The 16,880-nt window shown below is 40.7% G+C and overlaps 1 protein-coding gene across 1 annotated transcript in view; it reads left to right on the top strand.

Moving 5' to 3' along the window:
* The window catches only part of PHEX (phosphate regulating endopeptidase homolog X-linked), a 262,838-nt gene that overhangs the window by 208,174 nt on the left and 37,784 nt on the right, over positions 1 to 16,880 (top strand). The window contains exons 13-14 of the mRNA XM_040338252.1: positions 5,192 to 5,269; positions 14,225 to 14,328. Of these exons, the coding sequence (XP_040194186.1) occupies positions 5,192 to 5,269; positions 14,225 to 14,328 (182 nt within the window). The remainder of the gene's footprint in view (positions 1 to 5,191; positions 5,270 to 14,224; positions 14,329 to 16,880) is intronic.

A 16,880-nucleotide genomic window follows, 5' to 3' on the forward strand; every position in this document is an offset into this window, starting at 1 on the left:
TAGGCCTCGTACACACGACTGTTTTCCTCTGCAAAATCCATCAAGAAAAATGCTGGCAGAGCATTTTTGCTGAGAAAAACGGTCGTGTGTATGTTTTTTGTCGAGAAAACAGTAGTGGTCCTCGACGAGAAAAAAAGAGAACATGCTCTCTTTTTTCCCATTGGGAGTCTCATTTTCCTCGTCGTGTTTCTTGTCGGGCTGGTTTACGACGAGAAACACGTTCTTGTGTATGCTTAGAAACCCGCGCATGCTCAGAATAATGTATGAGACGGGAGCGCACCTTCGGTAAAAGTAGCTTTCGTAACGGAGATAGCACATTCGTCATGCTGTAACAGACTGAAAAGCGCGATCGTCTCTCACCAAACTTTTACTTAACACGTAGTAACATGAGATTAGCAAAAGCAGCCCCAAGGGTAGCGCCAGTGTAATCAAGCTTCCCCTTTATAGTGCCGTCGTACGTGTTGTACGTCACTGCGTTTGAGAACGACGAGATTTTGTCTTGACAGTGTGTACGCAGAGAAAGCTTGACAAGAATCTCGTCAAGCCTGACAAGAACCTCGTCGAGGAAAACGATGTTTCTTTTACGACGATATTCTCCGTCATGTGTACGAGGCCTGACATTTGTGAGTCTCCATTAGAGCATATGGGTAATAAATTAAGAGCAGGTATGCCTGGAGGCAGCCCATTCTTTTCCAATTAGCCATAAATACTTATTGAATTCCCTAGAGAGTAGAATCAATTAAACAGGAAATGGGACTTTAAAGGTACAAAAGAACATATACAATATGATGTTTATAAAAAAAAATATAAAAATGTTATTAGCAACCCTAGAGAGTGTTCACTCAAGGAGCTGATGGTAATAAATAAATATATATTTTTCCTTAAAGCAGCATTATTGGTGTAGCAGCAGCAGCAGCAGCATGTTTTCATGTTTTTAACATCATCAATTAAAACAGTTTCACATATATGACAATTATAACAAGCATTTAAAATGTTAGTGTAAGCAACTAGGGTTGTAACTTTGCGAGATGGGGCCCAATAGCAAAACCATTAAAGAGATTACTGTTTCATAAACCTCCATCTCCAATGTAATTTCTCTAGCTATGCAGTATACTAATTGTTTTCTTGGAATTGATTAGAGGTTCCTAGCTTTATATAGATTAAATCTGGGTACACATGTATCAAAGTTCAGCCGGTTCAGTAGTAACTCACCAAATTTTGATCTGTTTGTAGTCCTCTCTGTTCAATAGAAGACGGTCATTATATTTGGCTTCTATCGAACAATCCTGCTGGAAAACCAGCATTTGGTCAACTACTGCAGCCAATAGCCACAGCGCTGATCAGTAAATTCTGACAGGGGAAGAAGTCCCTGCTATCAGAATATAATAGCACATTGGGGAAAATCCCTGCCTCTGCATCGCTTGTGTGGATGCAGAAATCTGTACGTTTTTTTTTTGTTCAGCCCACTGTTTGAACAAAAAAATAAAACAGTGTGTACCCAGCTTTATTTCCAAATGTATTTGTGAAAAGCTATTGATATCTGCATAGCCTGTCAGCTTTGTGCCTCCTTTTTTTTAGGGTCCCATAACAGTTGTTTAGCTTCAGCCTCCTTTAATCTTCTACACAGCAGCACTCAGCCAAGAGAAGACAAAGGCACCAATCAGATTTTGTTGCAGTGCTCAGGTGCTGACATGAAACTTGCTGACAGCAGAATCGAGTCATGACTGATCACTGTTCTGTTCCTGTATTGCCCAATCAGCAACTTTTGTTCTTAATCAAGCAGTGGTATTTCTACAATAGGGTCCACAGCACATCTGTGCTACCAGTCAGAGTTGTCTGAATCACAAGACTGAATACAGTAAAGATTAATATCGCTCTAAAAGCTGCTGATCCCTTGGATTGCTCACGCCCTACTGAAACCGACAGGTGCTGGCTCTGCACAGGTGCATGAGATAAGAAAATGTCCTGGACTGCCGCACTCCATTGAATGACGTCTTTATTGAATAAAATCAAAATAATCCAAAAACTGTACAGTCAAAAATAAAGTGAACAACAGGAGAAGGGTGTCTAATGCATTTCACATCGTGAGATGCTTATTCATAGCTCATTTTCTGCTAAAGCCATCTACTCACTGGTTGAATCCAGTTGCAAACCTTTTGGTAGGTACAACAGTTCCCATAGATGTATGTAGCTGTTTGGCTGGAGTTCAGCTTTAAATAAAACAATAAATACTTCAAGAGGAATTAAACTGATGGGTTTTACTTCCTCTTTTTCCCCCTGGATAGGAATTTCTGATGAAAACAGTCTGATAGGATTTTTTTCATCAGAAATTCCTATCATGTGTGGGCCCATAAGATTTTTTTTCCATCGGAGTAAAAAAATAGAACATGTTTTAAATTTTTCTGATGGAATAAAACGCGGTGACGTAAAAACACTACGACGAGCCGAGAAAAATGAAGTTCAATGCTTCTGAGCATGCGTAGACTTGATTCTGAGAATGCGTAGGAATTTTCTCCGACGGAGTTCCACACAGACGATCGGAATATCCCATAGGATTTTCATCCATGTAAAACATGTTCTTTTTTTTACTCTGATGGAAAAAAATCCCATGCACGATAGGAATTTCTGATGAAAAAATTCCATCAGAATGTTTTCATCAGAAATTCCTATCGTGTGTACAAGGCACTAGGTTGTAAGGTTACAGGAGCAGGGCCCTTCTAACCCTCTTGTATTGAATTGTACTGTTGATGCATTGTCTCCCTTTATATTGTAAAGCACTGCGAAAACTGTTGGTGCTATATAAATTCTGTATAATAATAATGCCTTATCTTATATTTGCATAAAAAATAAGACATAGTATTAAAATATATTAAATTAATCTAGCTAAGCGGTCAGTTTTTTCCACATTTTTTTTTATACTACTGTACATTTAGGCTTTATTGTTTATTCAGTTTGTATTCATTTATTGTATCAATGGCAGACTATAATATTTTATTGCCCAAAAAGCACAGTACTATGCTGCATTAAGCAGAAGAATATTGGAAAGGAAGTACAGTAAAGTGCACACACATTAATGTTATAGGTTACAGGCCATATAATTTGTAATTTACTGTTAGTGTAAAGCCAATGCGTTTGCACTTATTGTTATCACATAAAAAGCAGATTCAGTGGAATAGGAAGCCTCCAGCAGTCATAGGGATAATGGTGTGTCAGCACATGTTAAAGTGGATCATGGAAACATTAATTCCCGTATAGCCAGAGCTAAGAACTAAACAGATTTGTACTTTAATTAACAGTGGGTCTTGTGCGAAGGCACTGATTAAAAGAAGATCCCTACATTTATTATTTATCGTATACTGTAGGATACAGAATTCAACATACCCTCATTTTAATATTGTGTAAAATGTAGTACATTTCCATCACAACCAAGTCACTTCTACGTTTGCATGTTAATTTGAGACAAATTTGTATTTTACACTTTAACCACCAACAGTAGTCCTGGAACACAATCTAATTTTAGGGTGAAATAAAACAAAAAGATTAAGACCACTCTGTTAGGTAATTATTTTATTCTAATGGAGAAGGAGGCAGCTGAAGTTAGAAGTAATTAAACAATAAAATGATACTAATATTATGAATTGTAGTCTATAAAAATTATGAAGACTCTGGCCTTGTACACACAGGCAAGAATCTTGTCAGGAAAAAAACTTTGTTTTTCCTGACGAGATTCTTGGCAAGAGTCTCTTGCCGCCCGAGTGTACACACACTCATTTCAAAGAACCGCGGTTCTCTTGAAAGGCAAGAATGCGGTGACATCATTACGTACGTCAAGCATGCGCTCGTCACATTCAATGCCGTCACCGCCATCTTGCTTCACCCTACCTATGCCGTGAAAGCTACCGCGCATGCGTTAAAGTCATTTCGAGCATGCACGGGTTTCCACGTCGACAGGTAAGTAAACAAACTCTCGGGTTTCTCATTGGGAAACAGGCTGACAACAATCTCGACGAGAAAATAGAGAGCAGGATCTCTATTTTTCTCGTCGAGATTCTGGCCAGATTTCCAGACGAGAAACCTGAAAGCCTCGTACACACGCTCAGTTTACTCTGCAAAAAAGCTCTGCCAGCAGTTTTCTTGCTGGTTCTTGCCGAGAAAACCGTGCGTGTGTACGAGGCTTCAGCCTGTTGAAATTGATTAAATCCGAACTCCAGTGTTAGGCCGGGTACATATTAGAATTTTTTTCGTGCAATCAAGCGGGTTGCACGAAAAAAACCTGACAGCTCCGGTCAGAGCCGCTGTACTAACCATGCAATTCAGTGATCTCCACCGCTGAGCTGTTGTGTTCTGACAGGTGGGCACTGACAAGTGGCACTAAAAGTTGGCATTGATAGGTGGCACTGATGGCTGGAAGTGATGGGCACTGATGGCTGGCACTGATGGGTGGCAGTGATGGGCACTGAGAGGCAGCACTGCTAGGTGGCACTAATGAGGCACTGATTGTCACCACTGGTGGGCATTAATGGGTGGCACTTGTGGGCATTAATAGGTGACACGCATGGGCATTGATAGGTGGCACGCATGGGCACTGTGGGCACTTGCAGGTGGCACTGGCAGGGGGTACTGTGAGGAGGTACTGATGGCACAGAGGAGGAAGATGTCCCTTTCACATAAGTCGGTGATCTGGAGGAGAAAAAAAAACGATTACCATCTTTTGTTCACATCGCGTGATTAGCTGTCATTGGCTGACAGCTGATTATGTGGTAAGGGGCCGGGACCGACCCTTTACTCGGATCTGTTATCACCCGAGTCTCAGTGACTCGGGTGATCACAGCGCACGCCGCGCGCATCTTCCCGCCATTTGGTGTCTGCGTTTGCAGAGAGCAGGTAAGTATGACATGTTTGTTATTTTCTTTTAAAAAAGGAAGCTTTAATATCGCTTTAAGTAATTTTAGAGGCAATAAATCACAATAGCCAACAAACATTTAGCTTTCAATTGTCTACTCAGCTTTATCGGTTTGCAAACGCCACTGCTGCCTCAAGCTACTGAAGAAATGTCTGCAAATATCTGTTATAGAAAAACAAATATTTGCAGGCGCTTTAATTGTCATACATGCACTATACATATTTCTGTAACAATATCAGTTAATGTATTCGGTGACACGTTCTTATAGCTAATCTCAATTCTCTACAGGCAAAATCAGTTATGGCAAAGGTGGGATATCCCGAGTTCTTGATGAATGAGACATACATAAATGAAGAGATTAAAACAGTAAGTCTTTATGTACATATATGTGATATGCTCATAGTATTATTATTATTATTATTATTATTATTATTATTATTATTTTAAAGCGTTCTGTGGCTTCATTTGTGTTCATTTTTTTTTCTGATTTTTCCTAAACCACAAAGGGGAATGTGTGTCTTACTAGCTGCTTGACCTTCAGCTACCGTAGTTTTTACAATGATTTGCAGTACATGCATTCAAGGTCATTTATAAATATATGGCACACTTACTCAGATTAATAAAACTGGTAGTAATGTCACCTAACCCCATACAGACATGTTACTTATCTCACTACCGCACTGCTTTGGTTATTGCACCTGCATTTTGGCACATGGACTGTTCTTCAGATATACAATATTGAAAGCTCTGGATAAATCCATGTATTTTGTGCTTATTTTATTTAAAAAAAAAAAAAATCTTCCTTTCACACAAGGTGGATAGAGGAATCTTCTCTTCTGAGGCCCCATACACACGTCCGAGGAACTCGACGGGCAAAACACATCGTTTTGCTCGTCAAGTTCCTTGTGAAGCCGCCAAGGATCTCGGCGAGCCAAGTTTCCCCATTGACTAACGAGGAAATAGAGAACATGTTCTCTATTTGGCTTGACGAATTCCTCGTCGGCTTCCTCGGCCAAAAGTGTACACACCACCGGGTTTCTCGGCAGAATACGGCTCCGATCGAGTTTCTGTCTGAATTCTGCCGAGAAACTCGGTCGTGTGTTCGGGGTCTGAGACATTGTATTTTGATAGAGGGAAAACTCTGCTGTCAGAATACATTGATCAGTACCTGCAGCCTCTTGGCTCCAATCTCTGGACGAGATTTTTTTCCAAGAAGCCTGTTTGACAGTATTCGATCGTTAAGGCCCATACACACGATCGCATATTCAGACAACAATTGTGTGATGGAAGGGTTTTGTCGGATAATCCGACTGTCTCTATGCTCCATCGGACAATTGTCGGAATTTCCAACAACAAATGTTGGATGGTCATGCTCTCAAATTGGCCGACAACAAATGTGTTCCAGGAACAAAAATTGTTTCTGGACAGCCGCACTCTGAACAAGTTGTAGCCTTTATTAAAAAAAGGACAGCACTAAAAGTCACAGCAACGTAAAATAAAACCCAACTGCTGACGCATTTCGCACTAACACTAGTGCTTAGTCATAGCTAGGACTAAGCACTAATGTTAGTGCGAAACGCGTCAGAGTCGGGTTTTAACACGTGTGCTCCGAACCAATGCTAACCATCAGACAACAAGAAGTTGCAGAAAGGGTGGCGCTAAAGAGCTGAAAAACAACATAGTTTCATGTATGTTGGCTTAAAAAGTTCTGCCGCCTGTATGCACAACAATTTCACGGCCAATGCCCTTTTGTACAAAATTCCACGGATTTGTCCGATGGAAGTCCGATCGTGTGTATGAGGCTTGAAATTGACTTCTGTTGAGGGGCCACACATATATCTAAATTTGTCTGACCCCTGCTGAACCTGCCTAACTTTCACCCATCTATGGACAATCATTTCCACATTCTTAGCAAACAGTACATGGGTTTTAACCACTTAAGAACTGGAAAGATTTACCCCCTTTCTGACCAGGCCATTTTTTGCGATACAGCACTGCATCGCTTTAAATGGCAATTGCGCGGTTGTGCAACGTTGTACCCAAACAAACATTTATGTTTCTACACAAATAGAGTTTTCTTTTGGTGCTATTTTATCACCTCAGCCAATATGTTTTACTTTTTGCTATAATGCATATCCCCCAAAAAAAAGTAAAAAATAACAAATTTCTTCATCAGTTTAGGGCAATATGTATTCTGCTACATATTTTTGGTAAAAAAATCACACTAAGTGTATATAGATACAATTGTGTATCTATGTGCCGGCGTAACGTATCTCAGATACGTTACGCAGCCGTAAATTTGGGCGCAAGTTCCGTATTCAGAAAGAACTTGTGCCCTTAGTTACGGTGGCGTAACGTATTTGGTCCGGCGTAAGCCCGTCTAATTCAAATGGGGATGATGTGGGCGTGTTTTATGTATATTAACTGTGATCCCAGTGCGCATGCTCGAAATGACGCCGCAAATCGTCAATGCTTTAGACGTGAACATAACTTACATACAGCCCTATTCGCAAACGACTTACGCAAACAACGTAAAATTTTCAAAACTTGACGCGGGAACGACGTCCATACTTAACATTAGCTACGCCTCATATAGCAGGGGTAACTTTACGCCGAAAAAAGCCTAATGTAAACAACGTAAAAAAATGCGCTGGCCGGACGTACGTTTCTGAATTGGCGTATCTACCTAATTAGCATATTATTTGCGTAACTATACGGAAGCGCCACCTAGCGGCCAGCGTAAATATGCAGCCTAAGATACGACGGTGTAAGACACTTACGCCGGTTGGATCTTAGGGAAATCTATGCGTAACTGATTCTCTGAATCAGTCGCATAGATACGACGGCCCGCACTCAGAGATACGACGGCGTATCTGGAGATACGCCATCGTATCTCCTTTCTGAATCCGGCCCACAGTGTCTACAAAATAGGGAATCGATTTATGGTATTTTTTTTCTTACTAGTAATGGGGGTGATCAGATTTTTACCGGAACTGCGACACTGGGGCAGACAGATCTGACACTTTTGACACTTTTTTGGGACAAGTGACATTTATGCATCGATCAATGCTATAAAAATGCATGGATTACTATATAAATGTCACTGGCAGGGAAGGGGTTAACGCTAGTGGCGATCAAGGAGTTAAATGTGTTCCCTGGGAGGTGTTTCTAACTGTGGGGGGAGTGTATTGACTGGGAGTACAGAGAGATTGCTGTTCATGATCACTAAAAACAGACAATCTTTTTGTTTACATTGACAGATCCCTTTTCTGGCTTTTTGTGGAGTGATCGCAGGTGGCAGGCAGACATCGCTGCCGCAGGCCATGCAAATCGGCTCCGGTGCCGTGCGTGCGCCCAGTGTATCTATTGCTCAAAGCGATGTACAGCAATGGCGATTCGCACAATAGAGCCAACCTGCCACAGTATAATGATGGCGGCTGGTCTTAAAGTGGTTAAAGCAAGCACTCATACTCAAAATTTACAGCACAAACAACTTTCTGTAGCTCAAATAGCATTCTTTCTCTCACAAAAAGTGCCAGCAACATCCAAAGTTGTACTACATAATAGCACTGAAAGTCGCATAAAATGCGCATCACCGTAATATAAACCAAGTTCTAAACTGGATATACACTATACAATTTTCTGTAGATTTTTTCCTTCAGATTTACCAAAACCATATAATATGATTTCAGACCTTAAAGGGGTTGTTAAGGTAATTTGTTTTCCTAAGTAGCTTCCTTTACCTTAGTGCCACATTTCTATTTATTACAGTAAAAGCTTTTAAAGCGGATGTCCGCTGAAAAAAAAAATATTAAAAGCCAGCAGCTACAAATACTGCAGCTGCTGACTTTTAATTTTAGGACACTTACCTGTCCTGGAGCCCAGCGCTGTCCGCAGCAGAGGACGAGCGGTAGCTCATCACTCTGCTGCCCCCGTGCCATCCTCGGTGAGGGAACCAGGACGTGAAGCGCTCCCGCTTCACTGCCTGGTTCCCTACGGCGCATGCGCGAGTCGTGCTACGCCTGATGATAGGCTCCCGCTGTGTACTGGGAGCCGAGTGTTCCCAGAACACAACGGGGGCGGACGGGAGGTGACGTCATGCCCGCAGTCTGCCCGAGACTGTGTGGCCAGAAGTGGGTGCAAATACCTGTATTTAGACAGGTATCTGAACCCCCCTCCCCCCTGAATTGTGTCAAATGTGACACCGGAGGGGGGGTTCCGATCAGCGGAAGTTCCACTTTAGGGTGGAGCTCCGCTTTATGACATCAATGTTTTTTATATACAGTGGAACCTCGGATTGCGAGTAACATGGTTAACAAGCGTTTCGCAATACGAGCAATTATTAAAAAAAATCCTGACTCGGTTTGCGATTGTTTACTTGCAAAATAAGCAGGATTCAAGCCTCTGCGGTATGCAATACTGCATTTGGCCAGAAGTGCAGGGGCGACGTTCGGAAATACTCAAACACTCGGAAATACTCAGTTTCCAGGTGTTCCAGAGGCTTTACAAAGGTTTCTGAGTGCAGCCGAGTCATCTCCGAGTATTTCTGAGTCTCTCCGGTGCCCCCTACCTCTGGCCACATGTGGTATTGCATGCCATAGAAGTCAATGTGGAACAAATGATCTTTGTCTCCATTGACTTCTATGAGGAAACTCGCTTTGATATGCAAGTGCTTTGGATTACAAGCATTCTCCTGGAATGGATTACGCTCGTAATCCAAAGTTCTACTGTATAAAATAGTGAATATTACATCAACCTAGCCATAGGTGATTTATCCCTAACTTTGATGAAAGCTGGTTTAGCATTTTTCTTCTGAGCATACACCATAGGTGTGCGCAGCCTATTGTATTAGGGTGTGCACCCCAAGGCTCAAACACACATGAATGCCAGCAGCTGTCACAAGGAGGAGGCTCTGGTGGTGGGAGACAGTTGATTGGGAGCATATTACGCTACACCCTAAATACCCTAAATACGAGTGTAATGTATTCCCAAAGTTGAACCTACCCTTTAATATAATTGGGGCATTTACACTGGCCACTGGCATCCCTCAACCACCCACCTGGTGCCGCCCCTGGATGATGCTGATTCACACGGGGTGATTAGGGTGTGCCCAGGCACACCCGGCACACCCTGTGCACACAGCATACACACTGAATGAATAGGCAACTGCACAAATCGGCAACATGTAGCTTTAGAGCCCATTCACATCTAGGCGACAAAATGCCCGACGCCGGACGCTTGTGCCGCTAGAGGGGGAAATTCCCATTGCTGTCTATGGAGATAGACGCCGTACGCCTGTCGCCTGAAAAAAAGTCCCGGACCCTTTTTTTCAGGCGACATTGGCGTTCGCCCATTGACAGCAATGGGAAGAATCTGAAAAAAAAAAAAAAAGATACACTATCCACGGCAAAATACGCCGCATACGCGGTGTTGCTTGTCGCGGAGATGTGAATGGAGCCAAATGCAAAAGACTTCTAACTACCGTGTGGAATCAGGTTTCTTCCTAGTCTTTCAAGATGCCCAGAACACCTTTTTATATGGATTATGGGTTGCATTTTTGAATATTTTCTTACTGTGTTTAGGTGAAAATGACATGATCTTGAAAAACGCCTTTTAATAATTATTCCTCTAATTCCTAACATGTATCATCACCTAACCTCTATTTGTCCTTTACATATGTCAAGGATAAAAGGATGACTCGCATTCGCTGATCACTAACTCTCTTATTTCAAAACATCCCTTCTATTTATTATCAAGAGTAAAGCTGAAGAAAATCCTAGCTCAGCACTGAACCAATAAACCATCTCTAATAAATGAGTAGAACACTACACCTTTAGAGAATACAAAATAAATAACACCTAACGTAAGCAGAAGGTTCACAGATAAATCAGGTGCTCAGTTAGTCCACAAAAAGCCAGATACATTATGTGATATATTACTTTATGCCAATAAAATATATTTTTATACATAAAACAAAATATGGGCTGTGATCAGGGATTGTATTTTTCCAAATTATTATACAAGATTGAACTGACTACACTGCCATAAGAAAACTGAAAAGATGCATTGTCTTGGATTTTCTTGGTCATATTTCCAGATTGCTTAACCGCCTGCTGACCGGCTCACGCAGATATACGTCGGCAGAATGGCACTCCTGCGCAAACTGACATACCTGTACTGTATGCAGAAAAAAATGTGATCAAACAAATGGCGCCCTATTGATTCACACCTCTGCGCTCAGGACAACAACAATAGTAGAAATCACAGATGCTGTTCTAAAAGTGTCAATATGAAAAAGTATATATAACGTGTTTAAACCAATAAACCAAAAATTATATATAAAACAGCGCTCAAGTGTGTGTGATCCACACTGTGATGAATAATAAATAATAATAATCCAAATATAAATGCAAATGAGTCAAAAGCCCGTGATAAAATTGTTCATAGAAAAACATAAAGTTCATGGAAGAGCGAAAAGGAAAAACACTTCTTTCTCTCCTTCAAGGTGTAAAATCTTCAAAACATATTCAAAGAAATCTTCCACCACACCCGATGTGAAAAAATAGTGAATCCTCCACCAATAGAAATGGCCACTCACCGGAACTATATGCCTAGCACTCTCGTGTTTTGACACAGTAGATTTGTTATAGTTAGTTTACATCAAGAGGCGAGCTTCCGTTCCCAGACAGGTGGACAAGTAAGATCCTCATAAATGAAGAAAGTGTGACATAGTGTAAAACCGTAAAAGTAATTTAATCACAAACCACAAACAAAATCTTCAAAAGATGCACTCACACAATGCTAAAATTCAAAAGCGTGATAAATACACAGCAAAGATTCCTCTGTATTGTGCGGCTGAAATGCAACGGTCTCGGCGGACCCAGAAAATAAAACCCAGGCAACTCACACCACTCGATCCCCACACTGTGTTGGAAGTGAAATTGAAGCTGGCGTGAACGAAAAACCGAACGCCGGTCACTGGCGAACAAACACGCAACTGGCCTATCTTCTCACGTTAGCAATTGGTCACTGATCAGATGATAACCAAGCTTCCGACATGTTTCGTCGTAAAATTTGACTTATTCATGGAATTGAAGGAGAGAAAGAAGTGTTTTTCCTTTTCGCTCTTCCATGAACTTTATGTTTTTCTATGAACACTTTTATCACGGGCTTTTGACTCATTTGCATTTATATTTGGATTATTATTATTTATTATTCATCACAGTGTGGATCACATACACTTGAGCGCTGTTTTATATATAATTTTTGGTTTATTGGTTTAAACACGTTATATATACTTTTTCATACTGTACTGTATGCAGTCAGCAAAAGCAGGATAGCGGGCACGCGCCCGGGAGTGTGCTCGTGGGTCCCGCGGACTCAATGTCTGCCAGTGGCCTACGATCACGGCGAGAAGAGGCAGAACGGGGAACTGCCTATATAAACAAGGCATTTCCCTGTTCTGCCTAATAACATGACAGAGATCGTATGTTCCCTGTCATCGGCAACATCGATCTCTGTCTTGTTAGTAGCAGCCCATCCCCCATACAGTTAGAACACGCTGAGGGAACACACTTAACTCTTTGATCGCCCCCTAGTGTTTAACCCTTTCCCTGTCAGTGACATTTTAAACTAATCAGTGCATATTTATAGCACAGATTGCTTTATAAATGTCAACGGTCCCAAAATTGTGTCAATTGTGTCCGCCGCAATGTCACAGTCCGGATAAGAATCGCAGATCGGGGAAAGGGAATAGCCGCTCCAGGTGGGAACCCAGATGAACATCCACCGTTGCAGAAAACTCAGGTGCAGGCTATGCACTTAGCAAAGCAGGAACAAAGATGGTCTCTGGACAGCCGCACACTGAACAAATTATAGTCTTTATTGAAAAAAGGACAGCACTACAAGCCACAGCAACGTAAAATAAAACCCAACTGCTGACGCATTTCGCACTAACACTAGTGCTTAGTCATAGCTAGGACTAAGCACTAGTGTTAGTGCGAAACGCATCAGTGTGGGGTTTTATTTTATTTTACGTTGCTGTGACTTGTAGTGCTGTCCTTTTTTTCAATAAAGGCTATAATTTGTTCAGTGTGTGGCTGTCAAGAATCGCAGATCACTACCATTACTACTAATAAAAAATATGAATTATAAAAATACCATAAATCCAGCCCCTATTTTGTAGATGCTATAACTTTTTTTGGTTTTAATTGTTTATTTATTCATAACAGGAAATGGGTCCACATGAACCACAGCAGCAATACAATTAGGTTGACATCCACAGATACATATATACAGGGGTAAACATATGCAGAATCCAACTTATGCTAGTGAGCAACATCACCATAACAAACCCTGTTTCAACTAAGTGTGTGGGTATCAGATGATATACCTATAATCTATAAAATGCTATAACTTTTGCGCAAACCAATCAATATACACTTATCGCGATTTTTCTTTTTTATCAAAAATATGTAGATGAATACATATCAGCCTAAACTGAGGAAGACATTTTTATATATTTTTTGAGCATATTTATTATAGCAGAAAGTAAAAAGAAACATTTTTTTTTTAAATTGTCTGTCTTTTTTTGTTTATAGTACAAAAAATAAAAACCGCAGAGGTGATCAAATACCACCAAAAGAAAGCTCTATTTGTAGGAAAAAAAGGACGCAAATTTTGTTTGGGTACAGCGTCACACGACCGCGCAATTTACGCAGTGCCAAATTGTAAAAAGTGCTCTGGTCAGGAAGGGGGTAAAATCTTCCAGATCTGAAGTGGTTAAAGCTTTTTTAAGATAACCCGCTATTCTTATAATTTTATAAAGGGAGAACCATAGTGCTCTCTATTTCAGTGTTTTATTAACAGTGCAAAAAAGGGATTCAAAATACTGACAAAACTTCACAAAAAAGAAAACATCAATAGCCAATATAAAACACGGCTCACCATAAAACCTAAAACGGCCGCAGTGTGATGTCACAGCTAGGCTCCTCCCATCTTTACTCGTTACACCCTGTTATTGGGCTTCCTCAGTGGCCTATAAAACAGTGTGAATTACCTATTACACAGTGGTGTTTGTCACAATTATATGGGACTTTTATATAAGCTTTCGGATTGAGATTATCGCCGTATGACTAATTATAGTTATATTCACATAAAATGTATTTATTCTTAATGGGATTGAAGATATAGTTGCGCTGCACTTTTTGTTTCATTTGGTAATATATATATATATATATATATATATATATATATATATATATATATATATAATATTTAGTATTTTTCCAGTGCATTTATACTTTTTTTTTTATCATGCAGCTGAAATTTTCAGACTCAGACTATTTTGGAAATGTCCTGCAAACGTTGCACTTTCTATCACAAGCTGATTTTTACTGGCTAAGAAAAGAAGTTCCCAAAAAAGAGTAAGTGACATTATTTGGTTTTCAGTATTTTTTTTTATTTTGTTTGTCATTCCACTAAATAAAACAAAATGGATTTTCTACTTTCCCTTTATATATATCCAAATCAGATGTGAAATTTTAGCCCAATTATAATGGTAGTGATTCTAACAGCTTTCATGTTCTCATTCACCATAAATAATCTTTCCTGCCCGGACTGTGAGTAAGTGAAGCAAACCTAGCATTTATGGGATAGGACTACTTCTTCCAATAAGTGCAATAGATGGCTTCAAGTGTGTGAAAAAAAAAAATACCTGTCGATGCTTCCAGAAATCTCCTGAGCTCATAACTTCCTGACAACCCAGCACCTCCTCTGCATTGAAATCCAAATCAGTCGTATCAGCTTAGCCCAGGTTACCTTTTTAGTCTACAGAACACCTCCACCTTTGTTTTAGAGTCTTATGTAGTCCAAGTCAGGAGCAAGAAGCCTCATGTGAAAACACTGAAGTTGATTTACTAAAACTGAAGAGTGCAAAATCTGGTGCAGCTCTGCATAGAAACCAATCGGCTTTCATTTATTTTTTGTCAAAGCTTAATTGAACAAGCTGAAGTTAGAAGCTGATTGGCCACCATGTACAGCTGCACCAGATTTTGCACTCTCCAGTTTTCTTAAATCAACCCAACAGCTTCTTCATAGATACAATATAATGAGTTAGGGCTCTTTCACACAGGCGGCCCAGGCGCTCCGTGATCCTCTATGGAGCGGATGTCAGCGGTGACCTGCCCGCTGACATCCACCAAAGTGTGGTGGAGGAAAAACCTACTTTTCCATCCGTCTGGCGGATCGGATCGGGTGAACACGGACATACGGTCCGTGTTCATCCGATCCCCCCATGAGGGAGAGCGGAGAAAAGACAGGACGGTCCCTGCAGAGTGTGCGGGGACCGCCCTGTCATGCGCCGGCTCAGCGGGGATCAACGGAGCGATCCCCGCTGAGCAAGCGGAAGTTCACGGGGCGGATCATTACTGATCCGCCCCGTGTGAAAGGGCCTAAGCGTTGTCATCCTAGGAGAGAAAGTGTATTACTGGAAGGATCACAGGTGAAAATAAAGCCTGAAAAAAAGGATTAAAGAGTTACTAAACCCAGGACCCTGCATTCACTATATCTGGTCTCCCACAGTACGCTGAACATGGAAATGCATTTTTTTTTAGTAAATATAAACTGCTAAATACCTTTACTCATCAGCAGTATATAGCAGTCTTGTGACTTCTATCAATGTCCAGCCAAGCACTGGTTAAAGCTTGTAGGATGAGTTTTCTGACTGTCCTATGGCACTGCAAGAGCCCTGACCCTCTGTCTGGACAGTACTGATTGACCTTGTGCTGATCACATGCACCCTCCCTAGAAAAAATGAGTATAACAAGCCTGATTTACTGCATATACAGACATATTTTACTGTAGTGGGTCTGGTAACACTTTAAGCTTCAATAAATTAAATATGTTATATTTTGTTTTTGGTTCATAACATGATTATTATTTTTTTCTTGTATTACATGTGACTGTTCACAAGTCTGGTATCCTGGGACTGCTAGGTTTTGGAAGCACTATCATTAGATTTTTACTGGTAGTTAGCAGTTCATGCTACAGATCACTGGCTTACAAAATATTTAGAAAAACATTTTTCTTTGTACCGGCTTGCATCAAAGCCCTCTAGAGCATCAATTTTTACATACTCATATTCATCCAGTATGATTCATCTGTGGATATCTAAAAATCCTTTGACGTTAATGTTCAATCATATTAATTACATTAAATAAATCTTCTTAGTACTTCAGTGATCATTAATCCAATTCAATATCTGTAAAGCATTTATAAATTAGCTGTTGAACTGGCTACTATTTTATTTTTCCTGTCAGTTGTAATGCCGCGTACACACGACCGGAAATTCCGACAAGAAAACCGTGGATTTTTTTCTGATGGAATAATGGCTCAAACTTGTGTTGCATACACACGGGCACACAAAATTCCGACCGTCAAGAACGCGGTGACGTACAACACTACAACGAGCCAAGAAAAATTAAGTTTGATGATTCCGAGCATTCGTCAAATTGATTTTGCACATGCGTGTTTTTTTGCGCGTCGGAATTGCATACAGACAATTTAGAATTTCCAACAAGAACTTCTCCCACTTGAAAATTTGAGAACCAGCTCTCAATTTTTTTCTGTCGGAAATTCAGACAGAAAATGTCCGATGGGGCCTACACACAGTCGGAATTTCCGACCAAAAGCTCACATTCCGAATGTGTGTATGCAGCATTAGAGGTTGAAATGATCCATGGGCTTTTCTTGTATATGACCAGATATATATGTGTTCTTCAATCTTCATCTTAAGCCTCGTACACACGACCGAGAAACTCGACGGGCGAAACACATCGTTTTGCTCGTCGAGTTCCTTGTTAGGCTTTCGAGGATCTCGGCGAGCCAAATTTCCCCATTCCCGTCAAGGAAAAAGAAGACATGCTCTCTTTTTGGCTCGACGAGATCCTCGACAGTTTCCTCGTCGAAAAGTGTACAC

The sequence above is a fragment of the Rana temporaria genome, chromosome 2 (assembly GCF_905171775.1).
Source record: "Rana temporaria chromosome 2, aRanTem1.1, whole genome shotgun sequence".
Classification (NCBI taxonomy): Eukaryota; Metazoa; Chordata; class Amphibia; order Anura; family Ranidae; genus Rana; species Rana temporaria.